At 37.2% G+C, this 18,686-nt stretch overlaps 1 protein-coding gene across 1 annotated transcript in view; it reads right to left on the bottom strand.

The window, feature by feature from the left end:
• Window positions 1-5,343: 5,343 nt before the first annotated feature.
• The window catches only part of dpa (disc proliferation abnormal), a 52,400-nt gene continuing 39,057 nt past the window's right edge, over window positions 5,344-18,686 (bottom strand). Inside the window, exons 13-15 of the mRNA XM_081756970.1 lie at window positions 12,459-12,700; window positions 9,462-9,672; window positions 5,344-5,755 (exon numbers count right to left, since the gene is read on the bottom strand). Coding sequence (XP_081613096.1) covers window positions 5,648-5,755; window positions 9,462-9,672; window positions 12,459-12,700 — 561 coding nt within the window. The 3' untranslated portion in view covers window positions 5,344-5,647. The remainder of the gene's footprint in view (window positions 5,756-9,461; window positions 9,673-12,458; window positions 12,701-18,686) is intronic.

The raw sequence follows: 18,686 nt of genomic DNA on the forward strand, positions 1-18,686 counted from the left end.
TTATGGAAACACATGCAATTTTCTCCAGTTGATCCCATTCAAAATTTCTGCCGCAGCTTCTGTTTTAGCAAGGACACGTAGCTAATAATACATTAAAAAGTATTTTGTTTTTAAAAATGTTTGAGGTCTTTCTGAAAACCGCAAAGCTTGCTCTTTGGAAAGGTCTCTTAACTTGCTACAACAATTATTCGTATTGTACTATATTGTCAATAACTAATATATAACCATGAACATCTCTCTTTTCGATGTGTGTTAAACTTCTTCTGTGAGTGTTGTGACGAAAATTATGTACCCATGCCATCTAACGATTCAAATTTGAACGAAGCAGTACCAATGAATGTGCATGAAAGACGTGCTGCGAATAACCCCCCTTAAGTTTATTCCAAATAAAATTGTAAAGCAAAGGGAGGGTTATCTCCCTTGTCCGTCTTACTGAATGTTAGTTCCACGGCGGACTGAGCCCGTAACCAGCTCGAAATGTGTTAAATGAAGCTAGTAAAGCCACTGGATTTAGGATTTAGATTTCTGGGATTTCGGCATCTGTGCAAGGCCATTTAGCCCTTCACGTTTTGAGGGATGACGTCTCTCGGCGAGCACACAATCCGAGGAAAGGGAAGCGGCCTGGGACCTATAAGTTAGGTGCCTCCCCGTTATTTGCCTGGTGTGAATGAGGAAAACTCATTCAGGGTGGCTGGCCTGAAAAAGCGTGTGACACTTTTTCGACCGAATGCCCCCACTGGGAATCAGCAAAGCCATTGTTTTACAGCCGTAGTTACTCGAAATTTTAAAACGTATTTTTTCTGCATGATTGTTATACTAATCAACACCATGGAAACAGCTTCCTTTTCTAGGCAACTTTGATATCTTGTTCCACGGCTATGTTATTACAATTTGGAGTATATATGTTTGAGAAAAGATGTCTGCAAAATACGATTTATTCTTTCAGCCGTCCTCACTACAAATTGTTCTGGTACAACAACTGAATAATATTTTAAGGAAATGTAGTAGCAAGATCAAGATCAATGAAAAAACTTTGACCTTTGAACAGGTCAACTTGGAACCAGTGAAAAACTACTTCCAACAATTGCCTGTCACTATTCGAGTGGACCTTCTAAACGACTTAGTGCATTCCCACTCATCACACGAACGTTTAGATTTAACTACGCGCGAATGTAATCACACTCTTTTCTATATGAATGTTTTGTTATCATCAGGTATGAAATTTGGTTTACAAGTTCGAGTGCCAAAAAAATATTTCTCCAAGTTTTTTGAGTGTCTTTCCAAATTTGACAAATATGAACATCTAGTCTTACCTTATTATTCCGAGATTAATGATTATTGCGCTCAAAGGGAGACAAACGTCAAGTTATCGGGTATAATTAAAGCCAACAGTGACTGTATAACGAAATTAGTGTTAGGGCCCCATTGTACTGATGATATATTGCGTGTTATAGGCGTCAATTGTCGTCAACTGAAAGTTCTGGACCTCTCAGAATCAGGATGTACTGACAGAGGAATCCAATTTCTCACAGCGACCTGGAAGTGTGAAGCAGATAACAAAATGCACAAAGAGCTATTACATAATCCATTTGCATCAAACGAAATCCAGACACGAAGTGTTGTTGAACCGTGCAATTTATCAAAGAACATTCAGCACATATGCTCTTACAAACACTACAAAAACCTACTTTGTCATACATTGCAGATAATATCCTTGTATCATACACAAATAAGCCATAAAGGAATTATTACCTTATTTGAAAATGTTCACAAGTTACAAAATGTAAACATGCACTGGGGAGAATTCTTGGACGATTGCAGTGATTTAGTAAACTCTAATGTACAAAAATTTAACACTGAAAATTGGAAATTTTCCGATATTGATTTACGGCTCTTAACTTATCATCGCCACGAAATGCTAAAAAAATTAATATCACCAAATAATTGTGTTAGGAAGTTAACTCTTGCAACTTGTGCCTCATATCCAGTATCCTTGAACATGCAGAAAGATTTGATCATGAATTTCAAGAATTTAACATGTCTAAAATTCGAATGTTTCTCCTTCCACACAGAAGTAGATCTTGTTCCAATTTTAAATCATTGCAAACATTTACAACACTTGCATTTGGATGTTAAGAAGATAATTTGGTGTGAGGTAAAACAGCCTATTTCATCTCCGTATCTGAAATATGCATATCTTTCTTCTGATATAGACTCAGATATTGCTGTACTGTTTCTCGAAGGAGCTACCATCTTGGAAGAAATCACATTTGGTATGGTGTTGGGTGCAGAAACCTTCTTACTGAATCTATGCCAGCGACGTATCTCTAACCAATTACACACTTTCTATATAGAGGAAGGCGCAGCACTCGTCGATCCTAAACTTGTGGCCACTTTCTGGAAATGTCATCGGCATATTCGAACTATTGGATTCGTCGATTTTGATTTGGAACAACTTGGTTTAGGTGAAAATGTTGCCCTTACTCTAAAATTCGGCTGAACTGAAGTGGTATTTTCGTATTTCTTTCTTTCTTTGTAAAGTAACTTTTAATATACAAATTGTCATAGATTCAAAGAGGGTGTTTTATGTATTTAATGAAATAATGTAGGTACTAGTCCTTATTTTATAGATTCCTTTTAATCTTACCATGTATTTTATATTTAATGTATTTCAGTATATACATATTTATATATATAAAGCAACACCGACAACATTTAGATGATGATTCCTGACACCAAGATAAAACCAAACAGACCATCTGGGTGCACGAATATTTCCTTCCGGAGTTATAGGCTGCCAAAAACATGAAAAAATGAACTTTAAAGCTCCATAGCTCCAAAACTATGGGATCTACCGTAGTTGGGTCAAGACTTCACATAGTAACTACAAGTGTACCATTTAAAACGCAAGTTGAAATCAGGTACAGGCTAAATTTTGATCGTAATGAGGTACACGTATAAATGATACACCATTTTTTTTTACCTCGATCCATGTAGATATTTTTAAACATAAAAGCAACTAATGAATTCCACGTGTGTACATGCAGTGTTGCCAAATATAAGTGAAAGTAAAAAAAAAAAATTGACATGCGATTTACCATGTTTTATACACATCTGCATGGACATGCAGTCCACAAATTTCAGCGCGGATTTGTGGGTTGAATCGGTAGTTATCGCAGTCGAAGAATAACGGTTCATTTTCACCATCAGCTTGTCCAGAATTCTGTCATTAATGGCGTACTCGCGAAAACGTGGTTTTTGAAGTTTTACGCTACGCACTGGTAACACTACCTGTGCTTAAGTGCAACAGCATGTGTTTAGGTACTGTTTATCACATGGCATCATTGAAAACACTAAATAAAAACATTGAAAAAAGTAGGAAAAATAGAGTAGCTTACATGCACCCTGCAACCCTGTGTGGAAGGAAGGGAAACGTAGCCTCACAATAGATGTTGAAAATGCCCGCCATGCTCGTTCAAACAAAGATTCAGACGTCTTAGCATGTTGGAAGCAACTTCACGGAGAGTTGACAAGTTCATTTCCTCAATGGCTCTGCGGATGTTGGTTTTCAGGTCTTGTACAGTCCTTGGGTTATTTGTATACACGATTTGTTTTAAATATCCCCATAAGAAAAAGTCTAGAGATGTCAAGTCCAGGCAGCGGCTTGGCCACAAATATTTACTTATTACTCTGTCACCGAAAAACTTACATCAACATATCCACAGTTTCATTTGACGTGTGACATGTAGCCCCATCTTGTAATCAACAATCGCATTCATCAGGTTCAAGCATGGAAATAAATTGAGTGATTATGTCTGGATACACGGTACCGTCAACTGTGGTATTGAAAAAAATAGGCCCAATTATTCGACGTCGGTTGAAATAGTTGCTCGTGTAACACATGGGAATCATCACTTGACCAACATCGTGAATTTTAGCTATTCACATACCCGTTTAAATGGAACCATGCTTCATCACTAAAGAAAGCTTTGTCCAAAACATCCATTCCTTGCTCTCTGATGAATGATTTAAACCAACGACAGTATCTGATAGTGCGACCTTGTCTATCTGCTTTAATTCTTGTACAGCCTGTATCCTAAATGCATGTAGATACAGCTTCTTTTAAGGCTATGTATGCTGTTGTTTTTGGTAAACTTCGTAACGCAGCAAGTTTACGAACTGACTTTCTAGTTGAATGCGAAGTGCGATACTCAACGTTCTGAATCACCTCTTCTGTAAGAACATGCGGTTGTCTGTTGCGTGGTTTATCACGTACAGATCCCGTTTCGCGAAATATTGTTACTAATCGCTGAATTGTTATTTCCGGCACACCGCTATTTGGAAATCTTTCTTGAAACAATGCTATCTCATCAGCACATGACTTTGATTCAAAAAACATGTTCAACAATAAACACCCTCTCCTCTGTGTAGTACCTCATGGTAACAAACCTACCTCTCACTACGACTCAACACGAAAAACACCACATCAAGTAAGACGATGAACTGCACATTGTCTGTTTACTTCTCCGTTTACCTATATTTGTTCTATGACATCACAGCTTCCTGCTCGATTCTCAGTACGCCCATCAACACAGATCAAAAAGGCAACATTGATGAAAAATAATAGTCACCGGCAAACAAGGCGAAGTTGACACACTACTCGTGGATTCCTCACTAATTGAATATTGGTAACAATTGTTTTATCCTGTTCCTCCTATTTCTTTTCTCTCTCTCTCTCTCTCTCTCTCTCTCTCTCTCTCTCTTTCCCTCAACATGTTCTTTCTTTTAGCTCCGATCATAAAAGCCCGTTCATATGTCATACATTGGTAAGTTGGAAATGACTTCTATTATTAAGTATTCATTCATGAAAGTCCTATACCACATGTATACAGAAGAACGATGGCACAATACTAGAGAACTCAGGTCCAAAACGCCCATCCCCTACCTAAATAGGGAACGATAAACAGAAAGAGATTTTAAAAAAGGGGGGGGGGGAGATAAATGATTGCATTGGACAGTTGCATTTGCCAGTAAGTCCAAGATAATTGGCAAAGGCAGGGGTAGTGGTGGAAGAAGTCAAAAAAAGTACTGGAGAACTCACCTCGAGTGATACGGATCCATTGTTCAATCTCAAGCCACGTGTTCGTAATGGGAAGTTTGTAGGTTTTCACGGGGTTCTCCCATTTCCATCCGAGCTGTCGTAATACCAATATTTTACAAACCATTCGCTCAATTATTACCCCTATTCTTACTCTATAACGAGCATAACACTGGGGCGCCAAATTAAAAAAGATTTCATTTTGTATCCCATAAATATGTAGTCTTGGAATAATAAGCAGTAGAAACATTGGAAAAATAATTTTATTCATTCTAAACTCTAATCCATTAAAAAAAGAATTAAAATTTACTATGAGCACCATATAGATCTCATTCTAGATATTCTTAACTCTTAATTACTACAGACAGCAATATAAATAGTAATAATAAAAAATAAAGCTGGAGTTCAGAGCGATAACATCAAACCAACACGTATCGCCCCTGCATAACTAAATTTCATTTTCTAACCGGATTCATGTTAAGTAACTCTGATTTCGGTGCTCAACAATATTACCTACAATGATGTTTTCATTTACAATATATGTCCATATTAAGATGCACCATGGCATACACGAATTGTATTTCTACCAACCACAATTATCACTCCATCATCTTGTAAATCTTTCAATGCATCTTCGTACATTTCTCGCGTAAGCATCTGAAAATAAATAAGTATATTAAAAAATTGTTTTTACTGAAATGAAACAAAATTAGTGACATCAATCAATGCAACAGAACGTATGTACATAAAACTATTAAGAAATTATAGTTACTGAAAGTTTAAAAATTCACAACAGAAAAGTAGACTTACAGAGCTCTGACAGGTTCTATAGGAAAACGTGGACCTTCCTTTTATCGAATCCTATGAACGTTGCTTTTTGATATACAAGGTGGTTACAATTAAAATGCCGCTATTCACGGCGGTCTACCGCAGAACGTAATCAACGTATTACATTGAAATTTGGTAAAAATGCTAATGAGACCATGCGGAAGCGAGTTACGCTGGAAAAAACATTAGTTTCACTTTCCGCTACCAGAGGAAAATTTGGCGCTGTAAAGGCCGTCACACACACGAGCTCACACCTCATACACATGATAGCGTGAGAAGCAGCATATTGATAAGACAAGCCGTGCAATGTTAGTAAAAATTCGTCTATCAGGACGGAAGCAATTAGTCAGAACTGAGGGAATATCGGCGTCTGAAAGGAATACGAAGAGAACCTCTCTCAAGGAATAACCTAAAGAAGATGGTACTGAAATTCGAGACAACGAGTCAGTTACGTGTGCCCCCAGCAAGAGGAAGACGACCCATTCCAACCGAGCTTGTTGACGCAGCACGTGCTCCATATTCCGCTACCAGTGCTCGGGTGGTGTCACGAGAATTGGTCATCCCATAGTCGAAGTAAAAAAAGTTCTTAGAGTCCTTAGAGTCATTTCACACTAGTATCCTTACAGAATTCACGCAGTACAGCAACTGAAACAAGATCCGCCATAATGCCTTGAGTTTGCCCTTCAGTTTTTGCTATGGATGGAAGTGGATGACATCTGGTAGTGGGGTATCCTGTGGACTAATGAGGCACATTTTACACTAGAAGAGGCAGTGAACATGCAAAATTGTCGGGTATTGGAGCTCGGATAATTTGCATGTTGTGCACGAACAGCCACTACACTCTACGTACGTATATATATGTGATGTGGATTCACAGGAACGTTCACTATTGGCCAGTTTTTCTTTGAGGAGATGACCCGAAGGATTTGTCACCTGTACTGTGACAACGGCACATTATAGAAATCTTTTAGTGCGATATGTGATTTCTGAGCTACAAACAACAAACTGTTTTCCGGATCGCGGCTAGCAAGATCCCACGATCTAAATCCGTAGGGATATCTGAAAGCTCAGGTCTACGAAAGAAATGTCTAGTCAGTGGCGAATCTTAAGGACAGCATAAGGAGACATGTCGCAACAATTCCGCCGATTATTATATAACCGTTGCTCGTGTTATTACCTTGTGAAAATTTTTAGACAAGAAAATCATCTTAACTGCCGTATAACATTTTTCCGCTGCTCAACTTGAATTTTCTTTATAACTTTTGTTGCTCTAGAATTTTATGTAAGTTGTTTTTGCTGTATTTCTTCCTACCTAAATGCAGAAAAACATAGATGTTCCTTTTGTCGAATCCTATGAACGTTGGTTTGTACAGGGTGGTTAAAATTAAAGATGCACTATTTACAGCGGTCCAGCGTGAGCTGTAATCGACCTATTACATTGAAATTTCACAAATATGCTAATGAGACCATGCGGAAGCGAGTTATGCTGAAAAAATATTAGTTCCACTTCCACCATCAAGGGAAATGTGGCGTTGTACAGGTAATGCAACATTATGTCGATGTGTCTGGTGGTCATATGGAGCATGTTATGTAAATTGGTCACTGTAACCGCAAATGTTAATAAAATTATTTTCATTGCACTTTTTGTTGTCATTAAATGGAAATAAAGTTTAACGTTATTGTTACCCTCACATTGTTCCCAAAGTTGTTCCCTTTGCATCATTTGTTACAACCACCTGCCCTTCATCTTGCTTGCGTTACCTTTATCTGACATATTTGATCTCTTCGACCTATATAATAGTCTTATCCAAACATTCAGGACCATTTTCATGTGCATACAGCGCCACATTTTCCTTGGTGGCGGAAAGTGGAACTAATATTTTTTCCAGCATAACTCGCTTCCTCATGGTCTCATTAGCATATTTGTAAAATTTCAATGTATAAGCGTATACGTTGATTGAAGCTCACGCTGGACCGCCGTGAATAGAGCCTCTTTAATTGTAACCACCCTGTACAAACCAACATTCATAGGATTCGACAAAAGGAACGTCCATGTTTTTCTGCATTCAGGTAGGAAGAAATACAGCAAAAACAACTTACATAAAATACTACAGCAACAAAAGTTAAGAAAAAAAAGTTGAGAGCAGCGGAAAAATGTTACACGGTAGTTCAGATGATTTTCTTTTCCAAAAATTTTCACAAAGTAATAACACGAGCAACGGTTTTGTAATGGATCAAGCTGCTGATCAGGGTTATAATGATACTCGACATTAAACATGGATATAAAGAAGATCGCAAGAGATACACACAGATGAGATTGAACATTTTTTTGTTTAGCTTATAATGAATTTTGTGAGTGAGATTGTTTTCACTATCCCTTGGTAATTCATTATACAGTACATAGGTAGGTCTATGAGGTCTTTCGCTAAAGCACTTCACCAGAATAGGACTAGAAAATTAAATAACAGAAGAGGCTTGGAAAAGTTCAGAAGGGCACGATGTTGGAATGCAAGTTCACGTGATAGTTACCAGATATATATCACCTTAACAAAAATGTATTTTTGGATTTCTGTGGACGTTAATGGCGTCTCACATTGGTACTAATAATAAAATGATGAACATATGAATTTATACATGTAATTGTCGCTCAACTAGAATGCCGCATCTCGTAAAATCAGTAAAACTTAAACAGTGCTGGGTCTGGTCAGACGAAAGACGGGTGATTCTTCGTACTCACTAGATGCTGTTGGTAATGTCAGCGTTCAACCAGCGTCGTACGAACAATTGGGAGCTATTTGAAAAGAAAGAGAAAAACAAAGCGTCTTCCAACCTACAAAGATAGCATTAACGGCGGGTGAATCAAAGTCCTCAGCCCAAAAACTATAATCAAGATTTAAATTATGTAATTAAACACTAACATCGAGTTACTTATCTGAATCTAAAAATTTCTCCATTTTTAAGCCAACAATTATATCTTCGAATTCAATATTGAATGTTTTATGGTCTCTGAGGGAACGCTGCACATGTTAGATTTTATCTGACTTTAAAGTTTTTTTTTTCTTTCGTCGTCTTCTTCTCTCTCTCTCTCTCTCTCTCTCTCTCTCTCTCTCAGGTGGTGAGTACTTGCCAGTTACGAGTACCGATTAAGTAAATTACTCTAAAATTTAATGCTTTGTGTGTAAAGAATGAAAAAAGTTTTTTTTTTTTTTTTAATTCAGTCCTTGCTGACCTTAAGTAACGTATGTACAAAAATATCCTATCAATGGATGTGAAAGAAAGTTGTTAAGAAGAATGTGATGTCTTCTTTCTAATAAGACTTGTACACGAACATATTATTTAGAGCTACCGGGGCTAAACTATTAATTTTCGCCTTTGGTGCGGGAGAACTGGTTAAATCCCCGTTAAGTACTTAGGATTCTCATTAATATTAAACTATAGGCAATCATACAGCCTCGGTACTGGAACACTGCCTTAAACTCTAAACAATGAATACCTTGTTCCACCAGTAAAACTATACTTCCTTAGAAACACGTACCAGTTGCGAACTTTCTTTGAACTCTGTGAAGATCTTCTGGTAGTTAAGTGTGGCCACTTTGCCCTTGGCTTCGATTATCTTCTTCAGCGATTGGGCTAGCTCTACTCTCCTCTTGCGAGCAGCACTACTTAATCCAGTGGTCAAAATACTCACGTCGATCTTGCCCGATAAAGGATCAGTCGCTGACTGTTTCAACGCTTCTCGATGTAACCTGTAAGAGAAGTCCATACACTTGTGTTAATATATTTTTCACCTTCTTCAATGAAGCCATGACATAGACCTATTATACCTGATACATGTAAATAACGCAACAAAGAAGTACGGAAAAGTACAAGAAACCTCGTTAAGTCTACACTCGTGTCATTTCTCTTGCTAACACGTTCTTAATGACATTTAGGTGACAGTCTTATAATCTCATTCTCTTTAAGATAAATGGGGGGCACGGTGGTTCACTGGTAAAGCGCTTACCTCTGATTCGTGGGTCCTTGGTTCGATCCCCGGCAAAGTAATTTTGTAGTGGACAACCATCACGTCCGTGGATGTTCTCGAAGTACTCCCGTTTCCTCCCAGATTTTCATTTCACAAATTCTTCCATCATCATTTACTTGCCTGAATCATCCGTCCCCTTAGCCTAATGGGCATAATCGTGGGACGTTAAACACAAAGATCAAAGATCTTCAGGATAAAGGAAACCACACTCGAATTTGAAAATGCATCCCGAAATTACTGTCGCAACAGGTTGGCTTGGAAAGAAGATAAACATTATTTTAAGACGACTGTATAGATAACTGATAGCTTATTTAAATATAGATAAATATAGATAACTGATAGCTTATTTAAATACCTCTGTTGCTTATGATAAAGTGTGTTAGTCTAGTAAATTATATATGAATGTAATTTTACAAAGCAAGGATTAAGCAGTAGTCTTTAAACTGACTCAAGTGTTATAGGTACAATAAAAAATAATGTACCTCCTGCTATCTTACGTCCAGATTAGGGATGGCCATTTCCGGAAAAAGATTTTCCGGTTTCCGGAAATCACATTTTCCGTTTTTCCGGAAAATTTTCCGTCTTCCATTTTCCGGAAAATTTTTCGTCTTCCGTTTTCAATTTTCCGGTTTCCCGAAAAAATATTTTCCGTTTCAGTTTTTCCGGAAAATGTGGCCATCTCCAGTCCAGATACCTCAAGAAAAACAGCATGTCTTGATTGTACCTATAAGCTTTCCCAGTAGTACATACTCAGAAAATCAAGAAAATAAGGATTATTACACACACACACACACACACACACACACACACACATATATATATATATATATATATATATATATATATATATATATATATATATATATATATATATATATATTCATATCCGATAAGTAGTACTATTATATACTTGTTCTTCCATGGAGCGATCAACAAGTTCTTGCCTTCACCTTGAAAATGTACTACATACATAGAACTTAATGTAGTAAACATGCCCATGTTTAAGATATTAATGTGTAATTTTCATGCCTGTAAATTCAAGAGATCTGAAGTTATGATGTCTGGAATGATTGAAAGTGTCAGACTGTGCTTATATTTTTTTAGAGATAGCAACAAAATGATCCTGTATCCGGTGTTAGCTCTTTGTACCCAATGAGAACGATTCTTACAATAGCCTTGTAAACCATGGACGTATGTTGGATATATACTTGTGACCCAGACATTAAAGTTATGAATAATCAGTGCAAGAATTCACACTTCCCCTAAAAAGGCTGATGTGCAGGCATCTGCCCCTTCTGCCAAAAAAAAAAAAAAAAAAAAAAAAGTAGTTTTTCAGTTTTTTGAGTGTAATCTTTACTGATTACCTTACGGCCACAGCGTGACTGGGAAATATTACAGGGACCTGCTACAAAAAAACGTGATTCTCTGAAGGTAAAACGCCATTGCATACTTGCCAAAGGTGTCCGACTGTTAGCCGAAAATGCTTCCGTCCGCAATGTCTACGAAATATTGAATGTTGTGCAAAGTCTGTTACCAGATAATTACCCATCCGACATATTGGCCAGATTTCGCAACATCAGACTTCTTATTTCTAAAAATTAATCTGTCGTTGAAAGAAAGGCGCTTTTATTCCGATGCTGAGGTCAATTCCACTCCAGAACATTGGTTTTGTAGCCAAAATAACACTTTCTACAAAGAATGGCTGTGAAATTTGAAAGACGGTTTGAAGAGATGTGTTGATTTGCACAATGATTATGTGGAAGAGGATGTCCCTGTTTCAAACTTCCAGTTTCACTCTCTCGATTCGAAGGCCAGGACTTTCGTCCCACGTATGTCCCAAAGCCGAAGTAAACAATAAACAATATAAGACATACACTATAAGCACTTTCGCTAGAATGTTTCATCACACGGGAAGATGAGGGAGAAGGAAGAAAAACTGTAGAACACACACTCGTAAAAAGCTGTAATGCGTTTAAGTTGACGCCACATTGGAGTGCAGACTCAAGTGGTAGTGTTATCAAACTGAAATTTAATGGAATGTAGTGAGGAAAAGAAAAGTAATGGGATTGATAGGTTAGTTGGGAGATCAGAAAAGGAGAGGAATAATAACGAGAAAAAACTACGAATTTTTTTTTATAAAAATGTAATACAATATTTCCAAATAATATACATTTATTTTCTCTTCACATGCTATTTCTTCGTTCTCTTGCACTCTTTCTCAATCTACCCATAGTTAGTTTTATTTTGTTCCACTTATAGTGTACTTTCTATAATTTGCGATTATTGTGACTTCTCTGGTGGGTAATTTGTTAAAAAAAAAAAAAAAAGCTAGGAAATAGAATATAATGTTTTAATGAACAGGTAAGCTTTTAAAAGACGTCCAATTATAAGCAAAAGCTCCACCAGAAACAGGTTTGTTAGAGAATTATGAGTCAACCAGGATCTATATATCCTTAACAGACGGTTACCGTAGCACTTTAAAAAATAATGAAACAAACCAACACTTACCTCCATGCTTCTTCCACATCGACGATTTCCACGACTTCTGAGTATCGAACTTTGGCATGGGCCTCTGATAGTCGAATAAGAGACTCCAATTGTCGAGGATATGCTGTTATCTGTCCCCGACCACTTCCAACTTTCCTCATATCCACATACGCTTGAATAAGCTTCTGTGAGGCTTCTTCGCTTAATTTGGGGTGGATGTGTTCTCGAGCGTAAGCAATGTAATCTCTTAATATGCCCATGTCCTACAAATAAATAATTCTGCTATTGATATATACAGATACTTATCAATTTAATGGAAATGTCATATCTGGGTTGGCAACGGTCAGGCGGCGACCACAAAGCCGGACTGTTGGTAGTGGCTTGTTAGGGAAAACTTCGTACTACATGAGAAGCAGTACAGTGGTACTGTGTAATGAACTGAGCAGATAATGATAGTGTAAGATAACCTATCTGGTTATCAAAGTAGGCAAATTGTTGGTGATCGGTTATGTAGTGCTAGCGTGACGAAAGCGATAATTGTGTTAGGTGTGTCGCGAGGAACAGTGTCCAAAGCGATGACAGCCTACGAAATATGATAAAACCATATTGGTAAAGACCAAAGAGTTTGGAAGAAAGACCACAGTGACAAGACTCGCCAAGGATTAAAGCACACTGTCACTCAGAACCGTCGGGGGACTGCGATGCAAGTGACTGAGTGCAACATCTCCCACAGCCTGTATCGACAATCACAGTTCGCAGCAAACTACATAATATAGACATACGGGGTCTGGTGCAAGGGCGAAGCCGCTGATAAAGGCTTTAGCACGACACCAATGATGCCGCGAACATGCAGCATGGACCGCTATTATGTGGAAACACGTGATTTGGTCAGACGAGTCACTGTTCAACTTCCTTCAGATCAAGGGACGTGTTTGTATGTAGCGGACGCCGAAAGAAGAGTATGATCTGCAGTGTCTCTGCCCAATCGTGAAACACTGTAGCGGCTCTGTGATACTGTTGGTCGCAATATCTTTGCTTTCAATGGGTTTCGTGCTGACCCACCGAACGATCCGTGATTACGTCGCCATATTCTTGGATAATAATGAGCCTATTTCACAACCGGAGCTGTGGCGATGTGGTTTGAGAAAACAGAAATAAAGTTGAACCCCTCCCCTGGTCCGCACAATCCCCAGACATGAACATAATTCAACATCTGTGCTCAGTTTTGGAGACGAATTCGGGACGGATTTCCACCTCTATCCTCTCTTACAGAACTGAGTGATGCATTGCATGCGGAATTGTGTAATATTCCACTTGCTAGCGTTCACAACATCCATGACTCTATTTCACGTGGCAAACAGAACTATTCTCGGAACGAAAGAATGCCCAACGCTATATTAATCTGTTAAGTTGCATTTTTTGGTGTTGCCATTAAATTGATAAGTATTTGTGCATACTCTACTACTGCAGCACATTTTCAATGACATACACTCACAGTAACATACTGATTCAATGAGAATTGTATTTTGTATCATATATTTCGTACTTTTATATGGTCTATACTGTGTTTCAAGGGCGCCGATTTCTCAGTAAATTTGAGGGGCCCATTCAGATGCAGAAAGCATATATGAGGATTTTAAAACAAATAGCATTCAAATTATGCCAAATATTGTAAATTTACAAATACAATAAGGGGGCCAACATGAGCTTTGACTCCCGCTACGGATTAATACCGAGTCCAATCAACGTTTTTTCCTTATACTGAACGTAATCTTTGAAAATACGAGCTCTGGTTTAGCAACCCACATTTATGTCCTTTTCGATTAGAGGAGAATAGTACTAAAGGTAAATGAATGATGAAAAAATACGGAACAAAGAAATATACAAAAATAAAAACAACACCAAAAAAAACTCGCCAAACATTATGTTTATCCATGACATCCATTTATGGTCCTTCACACTAGACATAGGCGTTCTACTGCTGAGCCCGTATCTAAACCTTATGTGATCCACACTTTACTATCCTATCATTTAGTTTCTGGACACGAACTAACGTCCAGTATAAAATAGTGTAAGTATGAAATAGAACATTTATCAAAAACTATTAAACACATCCTTTTGCACACACAATTGCTTGTTTACATAATCGTTTTACCGTACAGAAGTGAATAGTTACAATTGTATTTTCTCATCGGTTTGTCCAGCGTTCGAATCTCACCATTAGTCATTGCAACAGGTTTTCGAAGTAATTCCTCATCCTAGTTGCTGCGATCTGTTCGTACTTTCAAATATAGGCCTCGAAGGCTTCCTTTAGAAAGCACTTCGCACTTTGCTTATGGAAAAATGGCTTCCGATAATGGTTTAAATTAAAGTTTAGATGTTTAATTAATCAAATAGTTAGTTAATTAGATTACTTGATGATTGAGTGATCCAGGATGGATTTTTAATACACTTGTCCAGAAGTGAAGGGACATCATGAGAAAATGACACATGAATGAAAGGGGGACACCTATATCTATCTGCGGAATCGTCTGGGAGTGATACTCAGTTACTACAGTAAAGGCTATATAACACAGGAACACAGCAAATGGGGACTATAAGGCATCTACCATGTGGTAGTTATCCTGTCGACTGCACATCAGTACCGTTTGACTTCACCAAAAACATTCGGTATTGGCGAACGGCTATACAGGTTACACATGTGGACTAGGCCATATAGCAGCAGCACGTATCCAAACTTTCGTGTTGATATGTTTTCGTGATAATCCAAACTTTCAACGTACGAGTATGTCTCCTAGATTTTCATAAATAACTATGAAGATGATCCTAAATCTTCCAAATAAGTGCAGATAATGATCACTAAAGTTCATAATCGACTTTTTGAGAACATGCTGACCCTGATTGATGTATCACATGACTGCCTTTCCATTTCAAAAAATATCACAGATTTCAAAATGGCGGATTTCAAGATGGCGGCGAAGGTTTGTGATCTACTCTGCTGATTCTTCTTTTGCCAATATGTGAAACTACCACCGTTTGCAATGTCTATCTTTCACTATTTTTACGATTCAATAGTTTATTTGATGTACAGTATTTCAATAACATAGCATAGCCTTTCTCCCACCAACTTTGACCCCCTCCCCTCCGTTTCTTATTTGGCGCTCAGCCGCTATAACTTTGCACATAGACATGTTTTCACATGCTCAATCAGGCGCACTATGTCTAATCCCGCAACTCGATTCATCCATTTGGACCCTTTACTTATAAGGTGGTGGATTTCGGGTTGTAATCGGACGTTCATGTACATCCTACACACATTCAATCGAATTAAGAAGCGGGGAGCATGATGACCACTCTACACGCATGATATCCTTGAGTTTGCGATATTCCTTCAGATGTGTTGGAAGGTACTATTGTCCGTAAGACGATACTTAGAGCCATATGCATCACGGAAGAGTAAGAGTAAGCAATTATATGGGTATATCAACAAAGTATATTTGCACCCGTTCAGAACCATAATTAAAATCAAGCAAGAAAAGATCCGAGAAAATAAAAAACGAAAAGGAAAGCGAGCACACCGAAATAAGAACCAATTGAGAGACAAATATCACAGCATACAGTAGAGGGTAAAATGACTACTCAGTCGGACCACATACACACAGTAAAAGACGATGTTAGTTAAAACACGGACAGGTTCGGCGGGGCTGCCCACCACGGAAGACACACACATATTGTTGCTGAATAACGACTCGACAGATCTCATCCGCAAAATTGGTGGTGTATATGTGAACAACATCTACCTTATGACATGAGAATTTTGTGACCAGAGATCCATATGTCAGTGTTGGGATTATGGACTCAGATGGCGCAATGTTAGGGATATTGACACCCCTGTATATATTCTCGCATGGTATAGTCGCGTCGCTATCCTCGTATACAGTTGCTGTCCGATGCCGACACACCGCGTGTGGTGGAGGATGTCACCAAACTCAGTAGGGGGGGTTATTTATGACTGGTCGAAAGAAAGTGGGTGACGGTGACAGATCTGTCGTTGCCATATTTCCCTTTTTGTGTTATTTTTAAAGCTTTTTTTTTTGTTTGTTTTGTTTTTGTTTTTTTGTTAAGCACTACATTAAAGCATAATACCTAAGAATTTTGTATACGAGGAAACGCTTGCGAAACTGCTAATATATATAAAAGGGGTTAGCACTTTGATAATAATAATAATAATAATAATAATTATTATTATTATTATTATTATTATTTCAGTATTACCTTTGTCCTGCAGATTGCCTAAGTAGGTTTTAAATGAGCACATATGATTTTTTTATTAACTACTGAATCCGTAATGACTTTAAGAGACAAGCAATTGGAATTGTGCAGATCAGGAAATAAACCTTCATAATTATAGATATGTAGTATTTATAGATCTAATTCGGGTAACTTACGGGTATTTTTTAGAAATCTTGAACTTCTTCTTGACCATCTGTGCAAAAGATACAATATTATCATTTTGTGTGGTGACATAAATATAAATTGGATGGTTAACACTAAAGTTAAAACTGATTTACAAAACCTATTAACTTCATTTAATCTCAAAGCTATTGTTAAAACGTCTACCAGATTTGGAAAATCAGCACTTGATCAAGTAATAGTAAGCAGAGAGTGTCATAACCACAAACTTGAAATATTCAACCCAGGTTATTCAGATCATGATGCGCAATTAGTTAGCTTATCGCTTCCATCAACTAACTTACCAGTGTTGCAAAATACTACCAGAATTGAAAAAAGGTTATTTTCACCGAGTAACATTAGTTACTTTTGTTATTTGTTGGCTCTTGAGCCATGGGATGGAATCTATTCAGCTTCCACTATGGACGAAAAATTTAACTCCTTCTTAGATGTATACTTGCACTGTTTTAATGTAGCTTTTCCTCTCATGCCAATTAGTAAATGTAATAAAATTAAGAAGAGTTGGATTACAACTGGTATTCGTAATTCCAAACGAAATTTAATTAAGTATGCTAAACTGCTTAATGATACAAATGTTTCTGATGTATTCAGAAATTACGTTAAAAAATATAAGATAACATATAAGAAAGTTATTAAGACAGCAAAGCAAATGCATAATTCGAAAATGATTAATAACTCCAGAAATAAAATTAAAACTATGTGGAATATTATTCACCAGTCGGTAGGACTACATACAAAGAAGGGTAATATTGCAAATTTGAATCACGTCATTTTTGACAATAAAAGAATTACAAACCCTGCTGAAATTGCAAATAAATTTAATAATTATTTTATAACTTCTCCTCAGGTAGCTCTTGGTGCTCTATCCCACCAAGCTGGTACAAGTGGTTCTTCAAATATGCCTTCTTATCCAAAATGTATTTTTGTTACCCCGGTAACTATTGATGAAATATTAGCAATTATAGGAAAGATGAGAAATAGCAGTTCTGCAGGTCTTGATGAAGTACCGTCCACTATTATAAAACAATCTGCTTCGATAATTGCTCCTCACCTGACTCATGTAATAAATTTTTCCCTTCAATCAGGCATTTTCCCACAACGGTTAAAAGTGGCTAAAGTGATTCCCTTGTTCAAAAAAGGCAGTCGTTACGATATTAAGAATTATCGCCCTATCTCAGTTTTATCTGTATTTTCAAAAATTTTTGAGACGGTAATGTCAAATAGGATAAGGAATTACTTACGTTCCAATAATCTAATATCATTATCTCAACATGGGTTTTTAAGTGGCAAATCTACTGATTCTGCAATTTTCGATTTTCTTAGTACTGTTATGCATGCAATAAATAATAAAAAATGGGCAATTGGACTCTCTGTTGATCTTACTAAAGCATTTGACACTGTAAATCATGATCTCTTACTCAAAAAATTAAGCTTTTATGGTATAAGAGGAACTGCCAATAAATGGATCGAGTCTTACTTGAAGGATAGGTATCAGATAGTTCAAATTACGAACGAAAAAAATGGCGAAATGCATAAGTTTAGTAGTTATAAAGGTACAATACTAACTGGTGTACCTCAAGGATCAGTGCTTGGTCCATTGCTCTTTCTTATTTACATCAATGATTTGACACATGAAATGTTGCCTAATAAATGTGTTTTATTTGCTGATGACACCAATGTTATTATTACAGGTAACTCACGACATGATATTGAATATAATCTAAACACTGCGTTTTCACGATTAAGTAACTGGTTAAGTAACAATAAGTTAGTTCT

The sequence above is a fragment of the Thermobia domestica genome, chromosome 1, assembly GCF_964235325.1.
Source record: "Thermobia domestica chromosome 1, izTheDome1.hap1.1, whole genome shotgun sequence".
NCBI lineage: Eukaryota > Metazoa > Arthropoda > Insecta > Zygentoma > Lepismatidae > Thermobia > Thermobia domestica.